Below are 17819 nucleotides of genomic sequence, written 5' to 3'. Positions count from 1 at the left end.
TTCCAGATGCTACCGTGTTTTCGGCGTTCTTATGCAACTTCTTCTCCCTCGTGTTCTGGGGAACGTCTGCGCTAAAGTTTAACGAGACTTAAGATATCTTAAGTGACCTTCTCGAAATTGTTTATTCCACGCAAACAGGCGACATACCGTGTTCGTTATACACAGCAGATATTCTGGGGTTACTTTCACTTCCTGACACTCCTTACGCAGTCAGAAACGGCACCACACCTCGCTGTTTTCAGTATACTGAAATCGGACCCGCACAAGACTCGCGGATCTCGCGTCGAATTCTTCTAACGCACAAATGGCACAGCGGTGAATGTTGTCACTGTTCCTTACTGATTCCCAAGTTGGGCACTTATGTGCACACACCTGTCTGCGTTACCAACGTCCGCGCAATTTTCATTATACGTGTGTTGCCTGTCAATTTTTCACTTAATTACTCCTTGTAACTTACAGCCTCTATGGAGATCGTGTATCATACTGCGAGCTTAGGCTTCCTTATAATTTCCATGACCGAGCTAGTCTATTAGAGGCTTGCCCGCTTAAAACGCAGATTTTTTCCATGTTTGATTCTAGACGTGTTTCACCGAATTTCAACGACAGGTGGGACTGAAACGAACGCACTACAACGTCGGGAGCTCAGTTGGCACCCACGATGCTGCGGCGAGGAAGTTGAAAGAGCTCTCCATGTTCTAGCCAGTTTAGTTCAACATTAAACGTGTTTTAGTTTATGTATTCTTTAAAAGGCTATTTATCACGATTACAAACTACAATGAAATTTGATGTTGCCAAACTGGCGTACGCGATCTGATTTAAATAAATACTTTTATTCATAAATGTCGTGGTGGCATTTTCTGACTGAATGTACTATTATTACAGTTAGCCGTTTTCGATTCTGAATGTATTATCAAAAGTCCAAAAATATAAATAGCCCAATGCATTTAAATGTGTTTGTTTTTAATTCCATACTTACATTTCCCGTTTTTTTAGTTTTTTTGATGATACATTGAGTAGAAAAAGGTTAAGTGTGCGGTCAAGATATTTGAGAATTTGACTGTTACCAAATACATTGTTTTGTCTTAGAACTGCTGACAGTTGGAGTTTGAATATGAGGAGCTTCGTCTCTTAACAATAACAAAAGATAACAATTACTAACATTTATTTTCATACTAGCTGTTACCAGATCAGAACCTGTAACGTTTTAAAAGAATAAATGAGCGCTTGAAGTTCGAAGCCGTTATGTAATCGTAATCATGTTGGGTCTGCAGCGAGCGAAATGTTCAAATCTCAATCCGGCAACTCTGATTTAGGATGTATGCCAAATCCAGGGCAACGGAGAGCATTTCTGTGATAAACAAGGCATCGGTTTGTGGCCCACGATGAAACTGAGGAGGAATTTTTGTAATATTTGGTCATTCATCTGCTAGCTTGCATTAATGCCGCCTATCTGTCTCGCTGGTCTTATTTCCTAGGTCGCGTTCTTGTGGTGTCATGCACACCACCACATCCATGTGACCCTGTCGATACTGGCCGAACTCTGCAGGGAGGGGATACTCTCTTCTAGAGAAACGTAACAGCACTACACTGTTTTAGCAGTGCACAGAGAGATTTTTTTAAAATTTAGATCCTGTGAGAACGACCATCAATATGTTGGTGACATATATAGCAACAGGGAACCAATGATTCTGTAAAGAATCGTACTGGGTGAATATAAACTGGGTAATTTGCTCTCCATTTTAAGCAAAATATAGTTTTTCACACGTCACAATGTTTATGACGTTATAGCTCCTGAAGAATGTGTTGTACAATTATCTAATTTTGCAGGTAAATTTAGTGGTATGTGGTATAAATGGATACTGTTTGCAGAATGTCTTGCGAATAGTTAGCAGTAAGGAAGTGATAAATTAAAACGTCTTGCCTGATGCTGAAGTCTTAATGCATGAACAATGGAAATGTAAAGAAACTTCCTGGCAGATTAAAACTGTGTGCGGGGCCGACACTCGAACTCGCGACCTTTGCCTTTCGAGGGCCAGTGCTCTACCATCTGAGCTACCCAAGCACGACTCACGCCCCTCCTAACAGCTTTACTTCTGTCAGTACTGTGAGGACGGGGCGTGAGTTGTGCTTGGGTAGCTCATATGGTAGAGCACTGGCCCGCGAAAGACAAAGGTCCCGAGTTCGAATCTCGGTCCGGCACAGAGTTTTAATCTGCCAGGAAGTTTCATATCAGCGCACACTCCGTTGCAGAGTGAAAGTCTCAATCTGGAAACATCCCCCAGGCTGTGGCTAAGCCATGTCTCCGCAATATCCTTTTTTTCAGAATTTCGCAGGAGAGCTTCTGTAAAGTTTGAAAGGTAGGAGACGAGGTACTGGCGGAAGTAAAGCTGTGAGGACGGAGCGTGAGTCGTGCTTGGGTAGCTCAGAAGGTAGAGCACTGACCCGCGAAAGGCAAAGGTCCCGAGTTCGAGTCTCGGTCCGGCACACAGTTTTAATCTGCCAGGAAGTTTCATATCAGCGCACACTCCGCTGCAGAGTTAAAATCTCAGGCCGGCCGGAGTGGCCATGCGGTTCTAGGCGCTACAGTCTGGAGCCGAGCGACCGCTACGGTCGCAGGTTCGAATCCTGCCTCGGGCATGGATGTGTGTGATGTCCTTAGGTTAGTTAGGTTTAATTAGTTCTAAGTTCTAGGCGACTGATGACCTCGGAAGTTAAGTCGCAGAGTGCTCAGAGCCATTTTTGAAAATCTCATAATTGAAATGTAGTAAGTCATAAATTTTGTCTCCTTTCATTGTGTGGTGGTGTCAGGGAGAAGCAGTTTCATACAGATTTGAAATTATGTGTGAAGTTTGCTGGAAGTCGCTAAGTGCTATCATTTTCAAATAGTGGATGAATCTAGTCGGGATATTTGCACGCTGTGAATTACGCCGCGTCAAGACATATACACAGTTTCCTACTTGTCTTCTAGTGTTAAACCAGCAACATAAGATTATACCTCTTAATGGGTAGATTATGAGAGTATTTAAAAAATGAAATTCGGTCAATAATTATGTGACCTATTTAAAATTAAATTTTTGTTGCCCCTGGAGGCCGTTAGACAAGCAACCTGTAACTGGTACTGTTCATCATGTACCACGAGTCGGGATAGTCGTTTAGTAATATAGAGACTCGTCTTACTTTATAATGAACGAACATTGTACTGGCACCGAAAGTGATATACTAAGCGACCTGACAAAAAAAAATTGAGTGCCGGGAAGCAGAGGAGGGAGTGAAATGACTTCACGCGTGGAGATGTGTGATTTTATTTCAGTGTTTACAGGATCAAGCTACATGAACAACGAAATTAGCTGTACGAATACGTTCTTGGTCTCTTTTTGATAAAATGTTGCATCCTCAAGGAACCTGAAACCATACACTGATTTGGTTGGGAAGAGCGCCATATATATCTAGTGTTTGCTCCTTGGTTCTTAGATTATTGAACTGCCCCTCGTTACACTGAATATTAGCACGCGGATGAAGCCACGTCCGAGCTGGTCCCACACAAACTAAATGGGAATCTTGCTGGCCTTAGGATATACCTCGACGTCATCCAAGAATTTTAGACACACACGTGCGCTGTGAGGACGAACGTTGCCGGACGGAAAGATGCTATGAAGACACAACACTGAAAGGACGCAGGATATCTATGGCATATTGCTGTGCCATCACTTTTTCCTGAATCAGTACCAGGAATGACATGATGTCATGACCGACGGCTCCTCACACAGTTAATCTAGGAGGATCATCATTGTGCAAGTCCTAAAGGTGGGCAAATGTAGCCTCGCGCCACCGTAATCACACTTGATGGTCGTACTAAAATGTACAACGGCGTAAATAGACATACTGGAGAACGCATGTGAATTTTTTTTATGGCTGTGGCTGTAGTTGTATGGCTTTCAGTGACTTCTCATAGAACATTACCAAGCTCATGCACAAGGGCGCTGCTGACCACACTGTTTAGCGCCCAACAATTTTAAAGCCATCCTTCCGTTCACGAAGTCGTACAGAGCCGAGATTCTTTGCTGAAACTAACGCAAAGCCACTCGTCAGAAATCGATGCATCCCACTTCAAAACCTGCCGTCTTTGTTTTTATTGACAGCGACTTGCTCACTGGATGACGATTTAGTAGATCAGTTTGGTAATCTCCAACAGCTGATGCAAGATAATACGGGGTGTTGTAGAAGTCCATTTAATTGCACATGGATGGCAGGGCAAGATGTGAAGCGGTTACGATGTGGAATAAAGGGAGTCCATCCTTTGTGTGGTCGGCAGTGGTCCACCACAAGATTAACGACCCGCACCATTGGTCCACAGTTATCTAAACGTCCACTGTGTCAGAACATTGCCCAAGTCCACCAGCCGGCTATATGCGCGCAACAGTAAAGTCCGTATTGAAACTCCTAAGTGCTGACAACATTTCACACGAGCAAGCGGCATTTTCTGTAGTCCTTTCTTTACCATGTGACACATTCCACTGGTCTTAGATACGCTGCCAGACATGGAGAACATGGTCACAATATTAAAGCATTCTGGTGGCCATTCTTTCTGTAGGAAGTAATCGTACCGCTAATCATTTACAGCCCCGCTGATGGTATATGTGTGAAACTGTGCACACACCGGACTGTTTAGGTGCTGTACCTTTCTTGAGAGATTATTTACATTGGCACTGTGTCATAATTTTCCTCACACGCTGTTCGATCGCTGGAAACTGTACGTGAATTTGTTTTTCCGTAGGGGAACGGCGGGGTGTCTAGCAGAGTGGTAGGCAACAGTGGTGTACAGCGTGTGCTCTGTTTGGATGCAGGTGGCTGCGTGTGAGGCCCTGGGTGCGCCATGTCCGCCGGGCGCCTTACGGATGGCGGGAGCGGCGAGCGCGAGCGCGCTCCGCGCTTCAGCCTCAAGCTCTGGCGAGCCCCGCCCACACCCGCTCCCGCGCCAGCCGCCACGCCCACCCTCGCACAGCCCGAAGGTACACACTACAACGCCGCGGCCTCTTCTTTTTCTTCTTCTTCACAATGCACTGCACTTGTCTGTCGTCTTCAACTAACTACATGTCTTCAAGTTATATTCTTTTCAACTATCTGTCAACTACGCACAGCTGAAGTAGTTATTTTCTGTGCACTCTCACAGAGTTAAAAGTTCCACATCCACCTCATCCTGCTGTTCTTTCTCTTCCAACAACACCTTCTTCTAGATCCTTCCATCTCTCCCCTCTTCCTCTCCTCTCCCTACTTTCCCATGTAATACTCCTTTTCCTCTAGTTTCCTCCCACAACGACTCCTCCTTCTCCTCCCCCAACGACTCCCCCCTTCTCCTCCTCCCCCAACGACTCCCCCCTTCTCCTCCTCTCCCAACGACTCCCCCCTTCTCCTCCTCCCCCAACGACTCCCCCCTTCTCCTCCTCCCCCAACGACTCCCCCCTTCTCCTCCTCTCCCAACGACTCCCCCCTTCTCCTCCTCCCCCAACGACTCCCCCCTTCTCCTCCTCCCCCAACGACTCCCCCCTTCTCCTCCTCCCCCAACGACTCCCCCCTTCTCCTCCTCCCCCAACGACTCCCCCCTTCTCCTCCTCCCCCAACGACTCCCCCCTTCTCCTCCTCCCCCAACGACTCCCCCCTTCTCCTCCTCCCCCAACGACTCCCCCCTTCTCCTCCTCCCCCAACGACTCCCCCCTTCTCCTCCTCCCCCAACGACTCCCCCCTTCTCCTCCTCCCCCAACGACTCCCCCCTTCTCCTCCTCCCCCAACGACTCCCCCCTTCTCCTCCTCCCCCAACGACTACCCCCTCCTCCTCCTCCTCCCCCAACGACTACCCCCTCCTCCTCCTCCTCCCCCAACGACTACCCCCTCCTCCTCCTCCTCCCCCAACGACTACCCCCTCCTCCTCCTCCCCTGACGACGACTCCCCCGTTTTCCTCTTCCTCCTCCTCCTCCTCCTCCCCCGACGACGACTCCCCCCTTTTCCTCCTCCTCCTCCTCCTCCTCCTCCCCCGACGACGACTCCCCCCTTTTCCTCCTCCGGCGACTCCCCCCTTCTCCTCCTCCTCCTCCCCCGACGACGACTCCACCTTCCTCCTCCTCCCCCGACGACGACTCCCCTTCCTCCTCCCCCCACGACGACTCCCCCTTCCTCACCCTCCTCCCCCGACGACGACTCCCCCCTTTTCCTCCTCCCCCGACGACGACTCCCCTTCCTCCTCCCCCGACGACGACTCCCCCTTCCTCCTCCCCCGACGACGACTCCACCTTCCTCCTCCTCCCCCGACGACGACTCCCCCTTCCTCCTCCCCCGACGACGACTCCCCCTTCCTCCTCCCCCGACGACGACTCCCCCTTCCTCCTCCTCCTCCCCCGACGACGACTCCCCCTTCCTCCTCCTCCTCCCCCGACGACGACTCCCCCTTCCTCCCCCTCCTCCCCCGACGACGACTCCCCCTTCCCCCCCCCCTCCTCCCCCGACGACGACTCCCCCCTCCCCTCCTCCCCCTGACGACTCCCCCCTTCTCCTCCTCCTGCTCCCCCGACGACGACTCCCCTCCCCTCTCCTCCTCCTCCCCCGACGACGACGACCCCCCTCTCCTCATTCTCCCCCGACGACGACCCCCCTCTCCTCATTCTCCCCCGACGACGACTCCCCTCTCCTCCTCCTCCCCCGACGACGACTCCCCTCTTTTTCTCCTCCTCCTCCTCCTCCGATGACGACTCCCCCCTTCTCCTTCTCCTCCTCCTCCGATGACGACTCCCCCTTTCTCCTTCTCCTCCTCCTCCTCCGATGACGACTCCCCCCTTCTCCTTCTCCTCTTCCTCCGACGACGACGACTCCCCCCTTCTCATTCTCCTCTTCCTCCTCCGACGACGACGACTCCCCCCTTCTCCTTCTCCTCTTCCTCCGACGACGACGACTCCCCCCCTCCTCCTCCGACCGACGACTCCCCCCCTCCTCCTCCTCCTCCTCCTCCTCCGACCGACGACTCCCCCCTTCTCCTCCTCTTCGTTTTCTTCACCTTTGTCTTGTCTCTCTCATCTTTCCTTTTTCACATTATCTTTCGCCTTGTACTGTTATCTTTGTTCTATTACTCCTCCTATGTTGTTGTTCTTCTCTTGGTCCTCCTGCCATTCTTCATATTATCTTTCTCATGCAACGATTCTCCTTTATTTATTGAAATAATCAGCAACCAGTTATAGAAAAGAAATTTAATTCCTTAATTAGTTTCGGACTTTTAGTGTCCTTCTCAGAAGGTTATAACTATCGCAGTATTTGCAAGTGTCAACAATAAGCCACAGTCACAAATAAGGCGATAGTTGGGCACTAACTAATGAAATTTCTTTTGTGAAACTGGTTGCTGATTATTTAATAAATACAACTAATTACAGTTGATGAATATGATAAAATACGAAACCACTGTCCTCGTTTCATCGCTCTTCTTGTTCTCTTTTTCCGCTTCCCATACTTATTGTCACTCTCGTACTCCATTTTTTGTGTTAACTGACGATATACAGTTTGCGCTGTCCTAGGCATTTGTTCTACAATCCCTTGAAATCCCTTTTACTTTATCATAATCATATAAATCTCCGTTCCTATTTTGTAACCAATGTCAGTCAGTGGATAATTCTGTCAGCGGTAGCTCTTCAGTCTTCATCGTTTTCTCCTTGCTTTTATCAGCCTGTCGACATTTACTCTGTCTTGCGCAGGATTTTCTGTACTCACTGTCACACAACTGATACTCCACGTCCTGTTCATGTGCTTTTGCGACACCTCACTTGTCTATGGACTGTCGTAATACCATTATTTCTGAATGTTTCCTGATATCTGTGTAACAAATTCCGATTCCATCTTCATGTACTGTTTTAATCGTATTCATTTGTTTCTAACTGCCATAATGACACTGCAGTAGCTCGCTACTCCTAACTGGCAAGATAGTATCGTCTTTGCAGTCCTTTCGTTGTGTGTTAATTGTCCAAAAGGAAGTCGTTTTATTCTGAAATAAATACAGTTGTTGCCTGTTAAGTTTACTTTCTCTTCATTTCAGCGTGGACCACTTTAGGAATGTTTCTGAGTTTTTATTTTCTGACAATTTTTCACTTCCGCAATATGTTATAATCTTTTTGGTGCTCTATACTTTACCTCCCCATGAATGAGATGCTGTGCTAGTAGTGTAATAGTTCAGTTATTCTGTCTTTCTTATTCTTAGACAGGACTATGCCATCAGTAGCTATTACAGTAGGTGGCTCATCTCTCTTCTTTTTTGTAGTTATTTTGTACTTTATCTTATTAGTGATTCTTTAACTTACTACAGCCGATATATCTTCAGGTATCCTGTAGAAACATTTTCGTAGCAGATCTGCAGTTTTCCTGTTACTACCGGTATAACTGATGTTTTACGAGACTTTTAACGTCTATTTTTGCGTCAACTGAAGAACAGGGCTGCATTACGGAGGTGGCAGTAATCTGGTTAGACTTTGGGATTGCTAGTTACGCCGTGAATTTGTGAATTTTACGAATTTCCAGCAAAAACTTCTAGTGGCAGTGCGTATAGTGGACCCTTTTGCACATACTGAACATTCAGCAAGAGGACGACAGGCTAGGTCACTTCGAAACAGAAAGATTGGGAAACATACCGGCATGATAATCAAAAACATTAAGTCTTCTATTCAGTTTCTCTTCAATTACGCTGACAAGATTTCTTTAGTGAATGTCGAGTGAAGAATGGTGCCACGAAACAGTTACTCTAGATTGCAAGGCTACTGCGAAAGCCTGTAGATGTACAGTACGTACGCGACGTGCTCGGTTTAATTTCCCACCCCAAATGTGTATATAAGCCAACTAAATGTCATAAATGAAGCTTCCTGAATCATGATAATCGTAATTTCGTTGATGTTTCCAGCACCTTAGTAACATTTTAAAGCGGACAGCCTAAAATTTTACTTACAGGTGTCGATGTATTGTATTTTTTCTGTATTGTTATTTCATCCCTCACCCCGTATAGGCAAGGGGTGGGCTGTCAGCGGATACAATTTGCCGCTCTTCAGCCACATCAGAGTAGAATTTTTAAAATACATAATATGAAAGCAGGACATGGCTGTTGACAAAAATTAACGTTATGTACAACAAAAGGACAGAGTGTCAGTGCATAAGTTAAAATATAAAAGTTTGATTCAGGGATTTAATTAAAATATAGCCACATATGAGTGGAAAATGAGTGTCACACACGAATGTATAAAAACTGATAGACAGTTGCATAAAGCAAAACTGAAAGGACTATGTGTTGACTGATTAAAATAGATACGTAGATGAGTGAAGAGATGAGTGGATGTCACTGCTAGGGTTATGAGTATTAGGGTAACGTACCATTTTAAAATAGCATGCAGGTGGGGGTTTGTGTGGTTGGATGTTTGGAGGAGGGATGGGGGAATAGTGGAGAGCGATGCGGTTCTGAACCAAGACTTAGGAAGTGGACGGAGAAGATTGGAGGAAAATGTAGACCTGGCAAGGGGAAGGTAGTAAGGATCTTTTAGATTTGAGAGGACAGATGTGTATCGAGGCGGATTTCATGGTCGGGTAAGGGAAGGCAATGAAAGTTTCGTTGGAAGAAGACGCAGAGGGTGTAGGTGTGTAGTTCTTGGAGAATTTGGTGTTAGAGGCACGGCGGAATACCAGGGTCAGTGAGCAGGGTGGCGGTGGTGGAGAGAGAGAGAGAGAGAGAGAGAGAGAGAGTGGGGAGGGGGGGAGAGTGGGTACTGAGAAGTGGGTAACGTAGGATATTCGGAGGCGTTCAAGATGGAAGAGTAGGCTAGGGAATTTTATAAGTTGGTAGACGATATGGGTGGTTGATGGTGAGGTGTTGTTCAGTAGTCTTCATATTAAACGTCGGATACAGACGATCAGAAAGTTTACGTAGCCATCTTCATAACTAACGCCTCATTACAGGACACCATATGTGCTCGCTTTCTTTGGAATACACCAACTGTCACTTCTGCTCATGTGATAAACACTTAGAGCAAAGATACAGCAAGGTGAATCAGTATATCCATAGATGGATTCTCGAGTCAGAGACGTAACATACTGTTAAAGTTTATATTGAAGGGTGGAAATTGGAAAAACCAAATCAGAACGAACAGTGTGCCAAGACATCAGTATGTCTGCAGACTGCGGTGAAATCAAGAAAAAAGGGAAATGAAGTCTTAATTACATTTTGGACCTAAAATAATTAGAACTATAACTCTGCAAGACGGTACATCATTAGAAATATACCTGTTTTTACATAAGTAAATGTACGTGACAAATAATGTTTACATTAGCTTTTTATAGAAAGCTATATTTATGACTGAAGAAAGCTTTCATTTAGTGTGAATAGCTATTGTAATACAAGGCTCTTCAGATGACACGTAAATCTGTTTTTTTTATTTCCGAAACAAAATACAGATGTAAGAATGAAACATGTTAAAGAAAAAATTAGCAGTTTATCATTTACCATCATTAACCTAAGGTTATCTTACGTAAAAGGAGGGCTATTAGCAGCTAATATGGCAAATGATGCATCAACTAAAGAGTGTATAACAGCCTAAAATATATTATTGTCCGTATTAAAAATATGAACAGAAGTAGTTTGCTATAGTAAGTAAAGTAAGTGGCTGTGTACAACACTTGACAGTAAAATGTATAATGTATAAAAACGATAGTTACTTTATTCTCTGGTATAAATGGGGGGGGGGGGGGGCATTGATACAGCCATTAAAAAAAAAAGGTAAAAACATAAGTTTGCCTATAAAATTAAAACATTTAAAAAGAACAAATTATTTGTATACAGTAAACGTAAGTGATAACGTGTAATTCTAGCATAGCGATAGAAACACAATAAAACGATGGACAGTCGATATCTAGTCATGATCTGAGGTAGTCGAAGAAAAAAATGTAGTTCTACCAGAGGAGCGATACTCAGCTATCTTATAGGGGCAAGATTAAAGATAACATATTAGTTATGTAACTAAACTAAAAATATGTTATTTAGCGTATTGTATCGGACGTTTTACAACGTACAGAGTTAGAAACACTAAAAAACACACACAGCTTAGTGAACCTCTGTAAACTACATACATCTGAGAAATGAGACTTTCATCAGCTACAAAGAGACACTTCACGACTGATGATATCTTACACTCAGATTCTGAACAGTTATTGCAATACATGCCTTTTCTTTTTATCGTTAACGCCCGACGAACTTCCGGCATGGCTTTGTAGTTGCTTCCGTTATTGACACGAAACGTCTAATTTTGGTACGCAGTTCCTCAGCTCCTATTGGAACTTGTTTCTCTCCCAGTAAATCATCGCTTCCTGCACAGATAACGTGGCGTTTTCGTGCACAGCTAATCTACACACCCGCTATTTGTAGAAGAAAATCGTTATCTGTTATTGTACAGATAGCAGTGTGCTTACAATTATTTCATGGGAGTAATACTCCGGTAAATAAATATTCTTTCATAAACAGAGTTATGACGAAGAGATTGATTGTACTTGCTACTACTGCTACCTTGTTTCGAAAGTGAAGGTTATCGGGGTGTTGCGGGTAGCGTCATGAAAGGGAACGGCTCGACTCGCTCTGCCATTCTCTCTGTCTTGTGGTCAATAACGCCTCATGTCATCCAATGAGTGCGATCTGTGACATAAGGACGGATTCATTCAAGGAAACTAAAATAAACTAACTGCTTACATTGCGTAAGGAATGAATTCGTCATGCAGATGTAATGTTTTGCGAAGTTTATGGTTTTATTTTTACGGGTTACGGATTACTGAGCCCAAATATCACACAACTAATGTTTATATCGAATGGAACCAAACTGGGAGGGGAGGAGGGGGGGAAGCCCAAGAAAAATCCCGAAAGATTTTTAAAAAGTGCCAAACGAGAGCCACTCTAATGTACATCATGGATGTCAGTGCTGCCTGCGATAAATGTAATTGCGACGCAGGCAGGCATTCGCCAAACGATGTGTTTATTTTTTTTTTTTTTTTTTTTTTGCAGAAGCTCTCAAAAATGTCGTGAAACTGGTCTTCAGTTATTCATTGACTAATAAGTGGGTGAATCGCATTTTTATTTGCGCGGCTGCTTCTGTACACATTGCAGAACACGGTATATTACGAATTTCTCTTTGATGTTCATTGTCTACTGCCTGTAACAGTTATGAAAGAGGCGACCGAAAACCAGTACTTTTCTAAATTGATTTGTATGACGTCTGTCGACAGAGAACGCCTCGTTTTCCGTGAAGAACAAAAGCAGGTTTATTATGTAGCGCTGCTAACAGTACTGCACGCAGCGTCAAGAAGTAGCAGTGCTTTTTCAGAATTGATATTTGTGATGTGCGTTAACAGGAAACAAGAAACGCAAGTGTATTTACGTTATGCTTTGAATCTGTGCAATTGTTTAGCGTATAGTAAGTTACTGTTACGAACAAATATAGTATTCATTAAAAGATAATTATTTTATATTGCACAACGATTTCCTTCAGCCCTTTGCCTTCAGTGTGTTTCAGTCAAAACCACGTGGTACTGTCAAAATGGACATTGTTGATGAACGTCGGAACGTCGAAATTTCCAAGAAATATGAGAACTGAAGTATGTTTACTGTGAAGGGGCATTTTTCATTTTCCACTGACCACTTAAACGCACAAGTAGTTTAGTGGCTCAGGTTGCCTGTGAGTGTGTCCTGTTTGATCTGTATCAACATAATGATCTACTCCAACACCCGCTAACTGCACGCTGGAGGAAAATACTTCGAATCGCAATCTCTGTCATCTTCTTCTCATGTAACGTACGCCAATTATACAATTATTGAAGCAAAATTGTCGCATAGTCTTTCTCAAACAGAGATTCTGTAAATTTACCCAACAGCATGCTTGGTGATCACTATCAATATAACTACCAGCCGTGAAACCCTACATTGTATGATTACCCAACAGCGTATCGCGAGAAGTAGGTCGCATTTCATCCAAAGATTCCCATTAAAGTTCCCCGAGCAACTCGTTTACAGGAGCTATAATCAGTTGCTTTAAGCAGTGATCATGTGAATGGGCTGTGAGTCAAGTTCAGAGGAATAGTCGACCAAATGCTGGAAAAATGTAAACCCAACAAAAAATGTACAATTTAGGAGGTCCACCTTCTGTGTATAGGGAGCTACTTAAAGAATGAGCGCCCACTGCACAGTATTTGCATAGTAGTCATACATGAGGAAACAGTGCTGGGCCTATGAGAACACAATCTGTGTGCACGCTCATCCATTGTTTTCGGGTGCACGACGCTTAAAATCCCCATCTGGTCATCCAGAATTTCGTATACTTCTGTAATCCCAAATCGCTTAAGGCGGATGCCCACTAAGGTCCTTTGAAAGGACTCTGTCTGTTCCTCTTCCGAGTCTGAGCTTGTCGTAAGGCCTTTACCATTTACAATGTAGACAAATTATCTAGTGGATACGTAGGAAGCTCCATGAAGCTGTTAGCGGTTAATGTGGTTGTCTGCAACAGAGTAGCAACACCACAACACTGTAATTTAGGAAGACCTGCAAGGATCTATGATGGACTTGCAGTTGACCCAGAACGTAAAGAAATATAACTCACTGCGAATAAATAGGCGAAGTCCATTACTTTTCGAATACACTATTGGTGACAAAACATTTGAAACAGTAACTAAAGTAAAATACGTGCGGAGCGACCTAAAGTGAAATGGCCACACGAAACAAATTGTAGAAAAAGTGGATACGAGGCTGAGATTAATTGAGTGAATTTTAAGAAAATACAGTTCATCTACGAAGTAAATGGCTTACTGAACACTTGTTCGACGGATTCCGACTGTGGCTCAACAGTCATGTACCCTTACGAGGTTGGATTAATATGAGAGACAAAGAAGATCCCACGAAGAGCAGCGCGTTTCGTCACAGCGCTGTTTATTTGGTGCAATAGCGTAACAAAGATGCTCAACAAACTGCAGTGGCATATGGCTCTGAGCACTATGGGACTTAACATCTATGGTCATCAGTCCCCTAGAACGTAGAACTACTTAAACCTAACTAACCTAAGGACAGCACACAACACCCAGTCATCACGAGGCAGAGAAAATCCCTGACCTCGCCGAGAATCGAACCCGGGGACCCGGGCGTGGGAAGCTACCACTCGACCGGGCGTGGGAAGCTACCACACGACCACGAGCTGCGGACTGCAGTGGCATACGCTACGAGAAAGGTGTTGTATATCTCTGCGAAGTATACAGTCGAAGATCAAAAAGTGTAAGTTCCGGGAGGAGCCGGGAAAAGTATTACTTTTTCCCACATGTTGCTGCTGTTCTTGTTGTTGTCTTCAGTCCTGAGACTGGTTTCATGCAGCTCTCCATGCTACTCTATCCTGTGCAAGATCCATCATTTCCAAATACCTACTGCAACCTACATCCTTCTGAATCTGTTTAGTGTATTCATCTCTTGGTCTCCCTCTACGATTTTTACCTTCCACGCTGCCCTCCAATACTAAATTGGTGATCCCTTGATGCCTCAGAATATGACCCCTCCAACCGATCCCTACTCCTAGTCAAGTTGTGCCACAAATTTCTCTTCTCTCCAATTCTATTCAATACCTCCTCATTAGTTATGTGATCTACCCATCTAATCTTCACCATCTTCTGTAGCACCACATTTCGAAACCTTCTATTCTCTTTTTGTCCAAACTGTTTATCGTCCACGTTTCATTTCCATACACTCCATACAAATATTTTCATAAACGACTTCCTGACACTTAAATCAATACTCGATGTTAACAAATTTCTCTTCTTCAGAAACGGTTTCCTTGCCATTGCCAGTCTACTTTTTGTATCCTCTCTACTTCGACCATTATCAGTTATTTTGCTCCCCAAATGGCAAACCTCATTCACTACTTTAAGCGTCTCATTTCCTAATCTAATTCGCTCAACATCACCCTACTTAATTCGACTATATTGCATTATCCTCGTTTTGCTTTTGTTGTGTGCATCTTATACCCTCCTTTCAAGACACTGTCCATTCCGTTCAACTGCTCTTCCAAATCCTTTGCTGTCACTGACAGAATTACAATGTCATCGGTGAACCTCAAAATTTTTATTTCTTCTCCATGGATTTTAATACCTACTCCGAATTTTTCTTTTGTTTCTTTACTGCTTGCTCAATATACAGATTCAATAACATCGGGGAGAGGCTACAACCCTGTCTCACTCCCTTCCGAACAACTGCTTCTCTTTCATGTCCCTTGACTCTTACAACTGCCATCTGGTTTCTGTACGAATTGTAAATAGCCTTTCGCTCCCTGTATTTTACCCCTACCACCTTCAGAATTTGAAAGAGAGTATTCCAGTCAACATTGTCAAAAGCTTTCTCTAAGCCTACAAATGCCAGAAACGTAGGTTTACCTTTCCTTAATCTATTTTCTGAGGTAAGTCGTAGGGCCAATATTGCTTCACGTGTTCCCACATACTTAGGCAAAATTTTTTTAAGGAAGTAATTTTCCTGCGTAGGTTGTTGTTTTATTTGGAAATAAACATCGTATGTCATTTTTTAATGAATAGGTAAAACCACCCCAGTGGGCTTTTTCAAACTACAACACTATAAAATTTGTTACGGTTATAACAAATGTAGTTCAGTACATCAGTGTGCAAGAAACTACGTGTGGTAGTGTTCGTAATAAAAGTTCTGCGCAACCATAGTAACTGGGGCCATGTGTGATATCGAAAAAGCGTAAACCTCACGTGGGTTTTTTCGCTGTGCCAGTGTACATAACACATTACAACACATTAGTTTAACTGTTAAAGTTTCAATACACATGGCGTGGTCAGCGTCTTAAAATCAAATGGTATGCATGTTAACAAACGTAACAGCTCAACTGTATCGTCAGAGACGCTGTCCACGCTGTGTGTGTTGTTACTTCTAATTACACTAACATATTGTAGTACAACATGTATACTGCCAGAATGTCAACACCCGCATAAGGATTGCTGTTTTTCAATTCCACATATGGCAGTAGCACTGGAATGTATTCTCACGTACAGGACCTTAGAGTGATACATACATTTTAAATGATAAAGGCCAGGAGGAGGAAAGGGTAACGAAGGAAGAAACAAAAAGAGGACATCAGGCAAAAGATAGAGATTACCTTACAAAGATAACGTAGGAGCGACTTATTCTTTCAAATTTAAAACATTGTGGATTCATGTTTCACATATAAGACGTTTTTCTTTATCACCAGTGGGACAATTGACAATTCGTTCAGGGCCGCGTGGTTAGAGGCGCCATGTCAGTGAGCGCGGACCCTCCCGCCGGAGGTTCGAGTCGTCCCTCGGGCTTGTGTGTGTGTGTGTGTGTGTGTGTGTGTGTGTGTGTGTGTAGCATAAGTTAGTTTTAGTAGTGTGTATGTCTAGGGAGCGACGACCTCAGCAGTTTGGTCCCACAGGAATTCACATTTGAACAATTAGTTCATTTTATTTGTTCTCAGAGAAAATAAATTTTGCTAACACAGGAAAAACCAGAAATATATGCCGTTACATGTTCTGAACATAGTCAACTTTGAATTGTCCGAGATAATCCTTCTCGCTGTTGCAGCTGTTGTTAATTAAATTTCGGCAATGGGATTGTTTATTTAGCCGCAGAACTCGCATATGTTAGTAGTCTTCTCTTCTAACAATGATGGCGTGTCCTAACCAAAACGATCACGGTTCAAGCCAATACTTTGAGTGTGTGCCGTGACTGGAACGGTATTGAATAACAAGAGTTAAAGTCAAGTTTCACAACCCTAGGGGGATTTATTTTCTAGTATCAGTTGCTTTGATTTCTCTTACACGCAGTTGAAGTAACTTTAACCTGTCATAAATGTAAGCCCATTGCCTACAGTAATTCCTACTGTTATTTATAATAATCAGTGTAAGATACGTTCTAAGTAAATCACTTGCGATATTATTTCATGTCTCCCCTAATACTGTGTTATATCCACTTCCTGGCCTCAGACTTGACATTCGAATCTTACTCGGAAGTGACGTGAAAAGACGCGTCTTCCATAAAATTCGATGTGAACACGAAACTCAGTAGCAGTCGACAAGTGAAGTGGTTTGCAGAAGAAACATTGGATTTTTACTTTCGCACTAACTGTTAATCGCTACTGCGCTCACATATGAGTAGTTTCGTTATGCTGATGGTGAGTGAGTAAGCTACTGTAACATAGCTGCCCTCACGGTTCTGCGTGTTCGGGGAAGCGTATGTCCTGATGTGTGCCATGGATTGGATTGGATTGTTTGGGAGAAGAGACCAAACAGCGAGGTCATCGGTCTCATCGTATTTGGAAAGGATGGGAAAGGAAGTCGGCCGTGCCATTCCAAGGGAACCATCCCGGCATTTGCCTGGAGCGATTTAGGGAAATCACGGGAAACCTAAATCAGGATGGCCGGACGCGGGATTGAACCGCCGTCTTCCCGAATGCGAGTCCTGTGTGCCATACTTTCACCCTTCTCAAGGCGTCCAAACGTGCGTCAGCGTGCACAGTGTCCCTGCGAAGCAATGTGTACAGAGTGGAATGAATCGAGCGCGCGCGCATCATGCTATTGAAGTAGCTGTGTATCACACAATGTGATCATTATGCAACAAGTAGTGTGGAAGTACGGATTAAACACCTTGAAGATTGTGTAAGTATTGTATCCATTACTTTAAATCATATCACGTAGCACGTATCAGTCAATAAAAGCATTTTCACAAATATGGCAAAAATCAAAAGTCTTAAGAGTAAATAGA

The 17819-nt window shown here is 44.0% G+C and overlaps 1 protein-coding gene across 10 annotated transcripts in view; it reads left to right on the top strand.

Annotated features, from left to right (window-relative positions):
• LOC126273157 (rho guanine nucleotide exchange factor 18) overlaps positions 1-17819 on the top strand; it is a 552051-nt gene that overhangs the window by 203739 nt on the left and 330493 nt on the right. For 3 of the 10 annotated variants that reach the window (XM_049976615.1, XM_049976613.1, XM_049976614.1), the window contains one exon: positions 4845-5009. The exons of the other annotated variants lie outside the window; for them this stretch is intronic. In XM_049976615.1, coding sequence (XP_049832572.1) covers positions 4874-5009 — 136 coding nt within the window. In that variant the 5' untranslated portion in view covers positions 4845-4873. The remainder of the gene's footprint in view (positions 1-4844; positions 5010-17819) is intronic. 10 annotated transcript variants of the gene reach the window in all.

The sequence above is a fragment of the Schistocerca gregaria genome, chromosome 5 (assembly GCF_023897955.1).
Source record: "Schistocerca gregaria isolate iqSchGreg1 chromosome 5, iqSchGreg1.2, whole genome shotgun sequence".
Lineage (NCBI taxonomy): Eukaryota > Metazoa > Arthropoda > Insecta > Orthoptera > Acrididae > Schistocerca > Schistocerca gregaria.
This window is presented reverse-complemented; position numbering and strand designations above follow the sequence as displayed.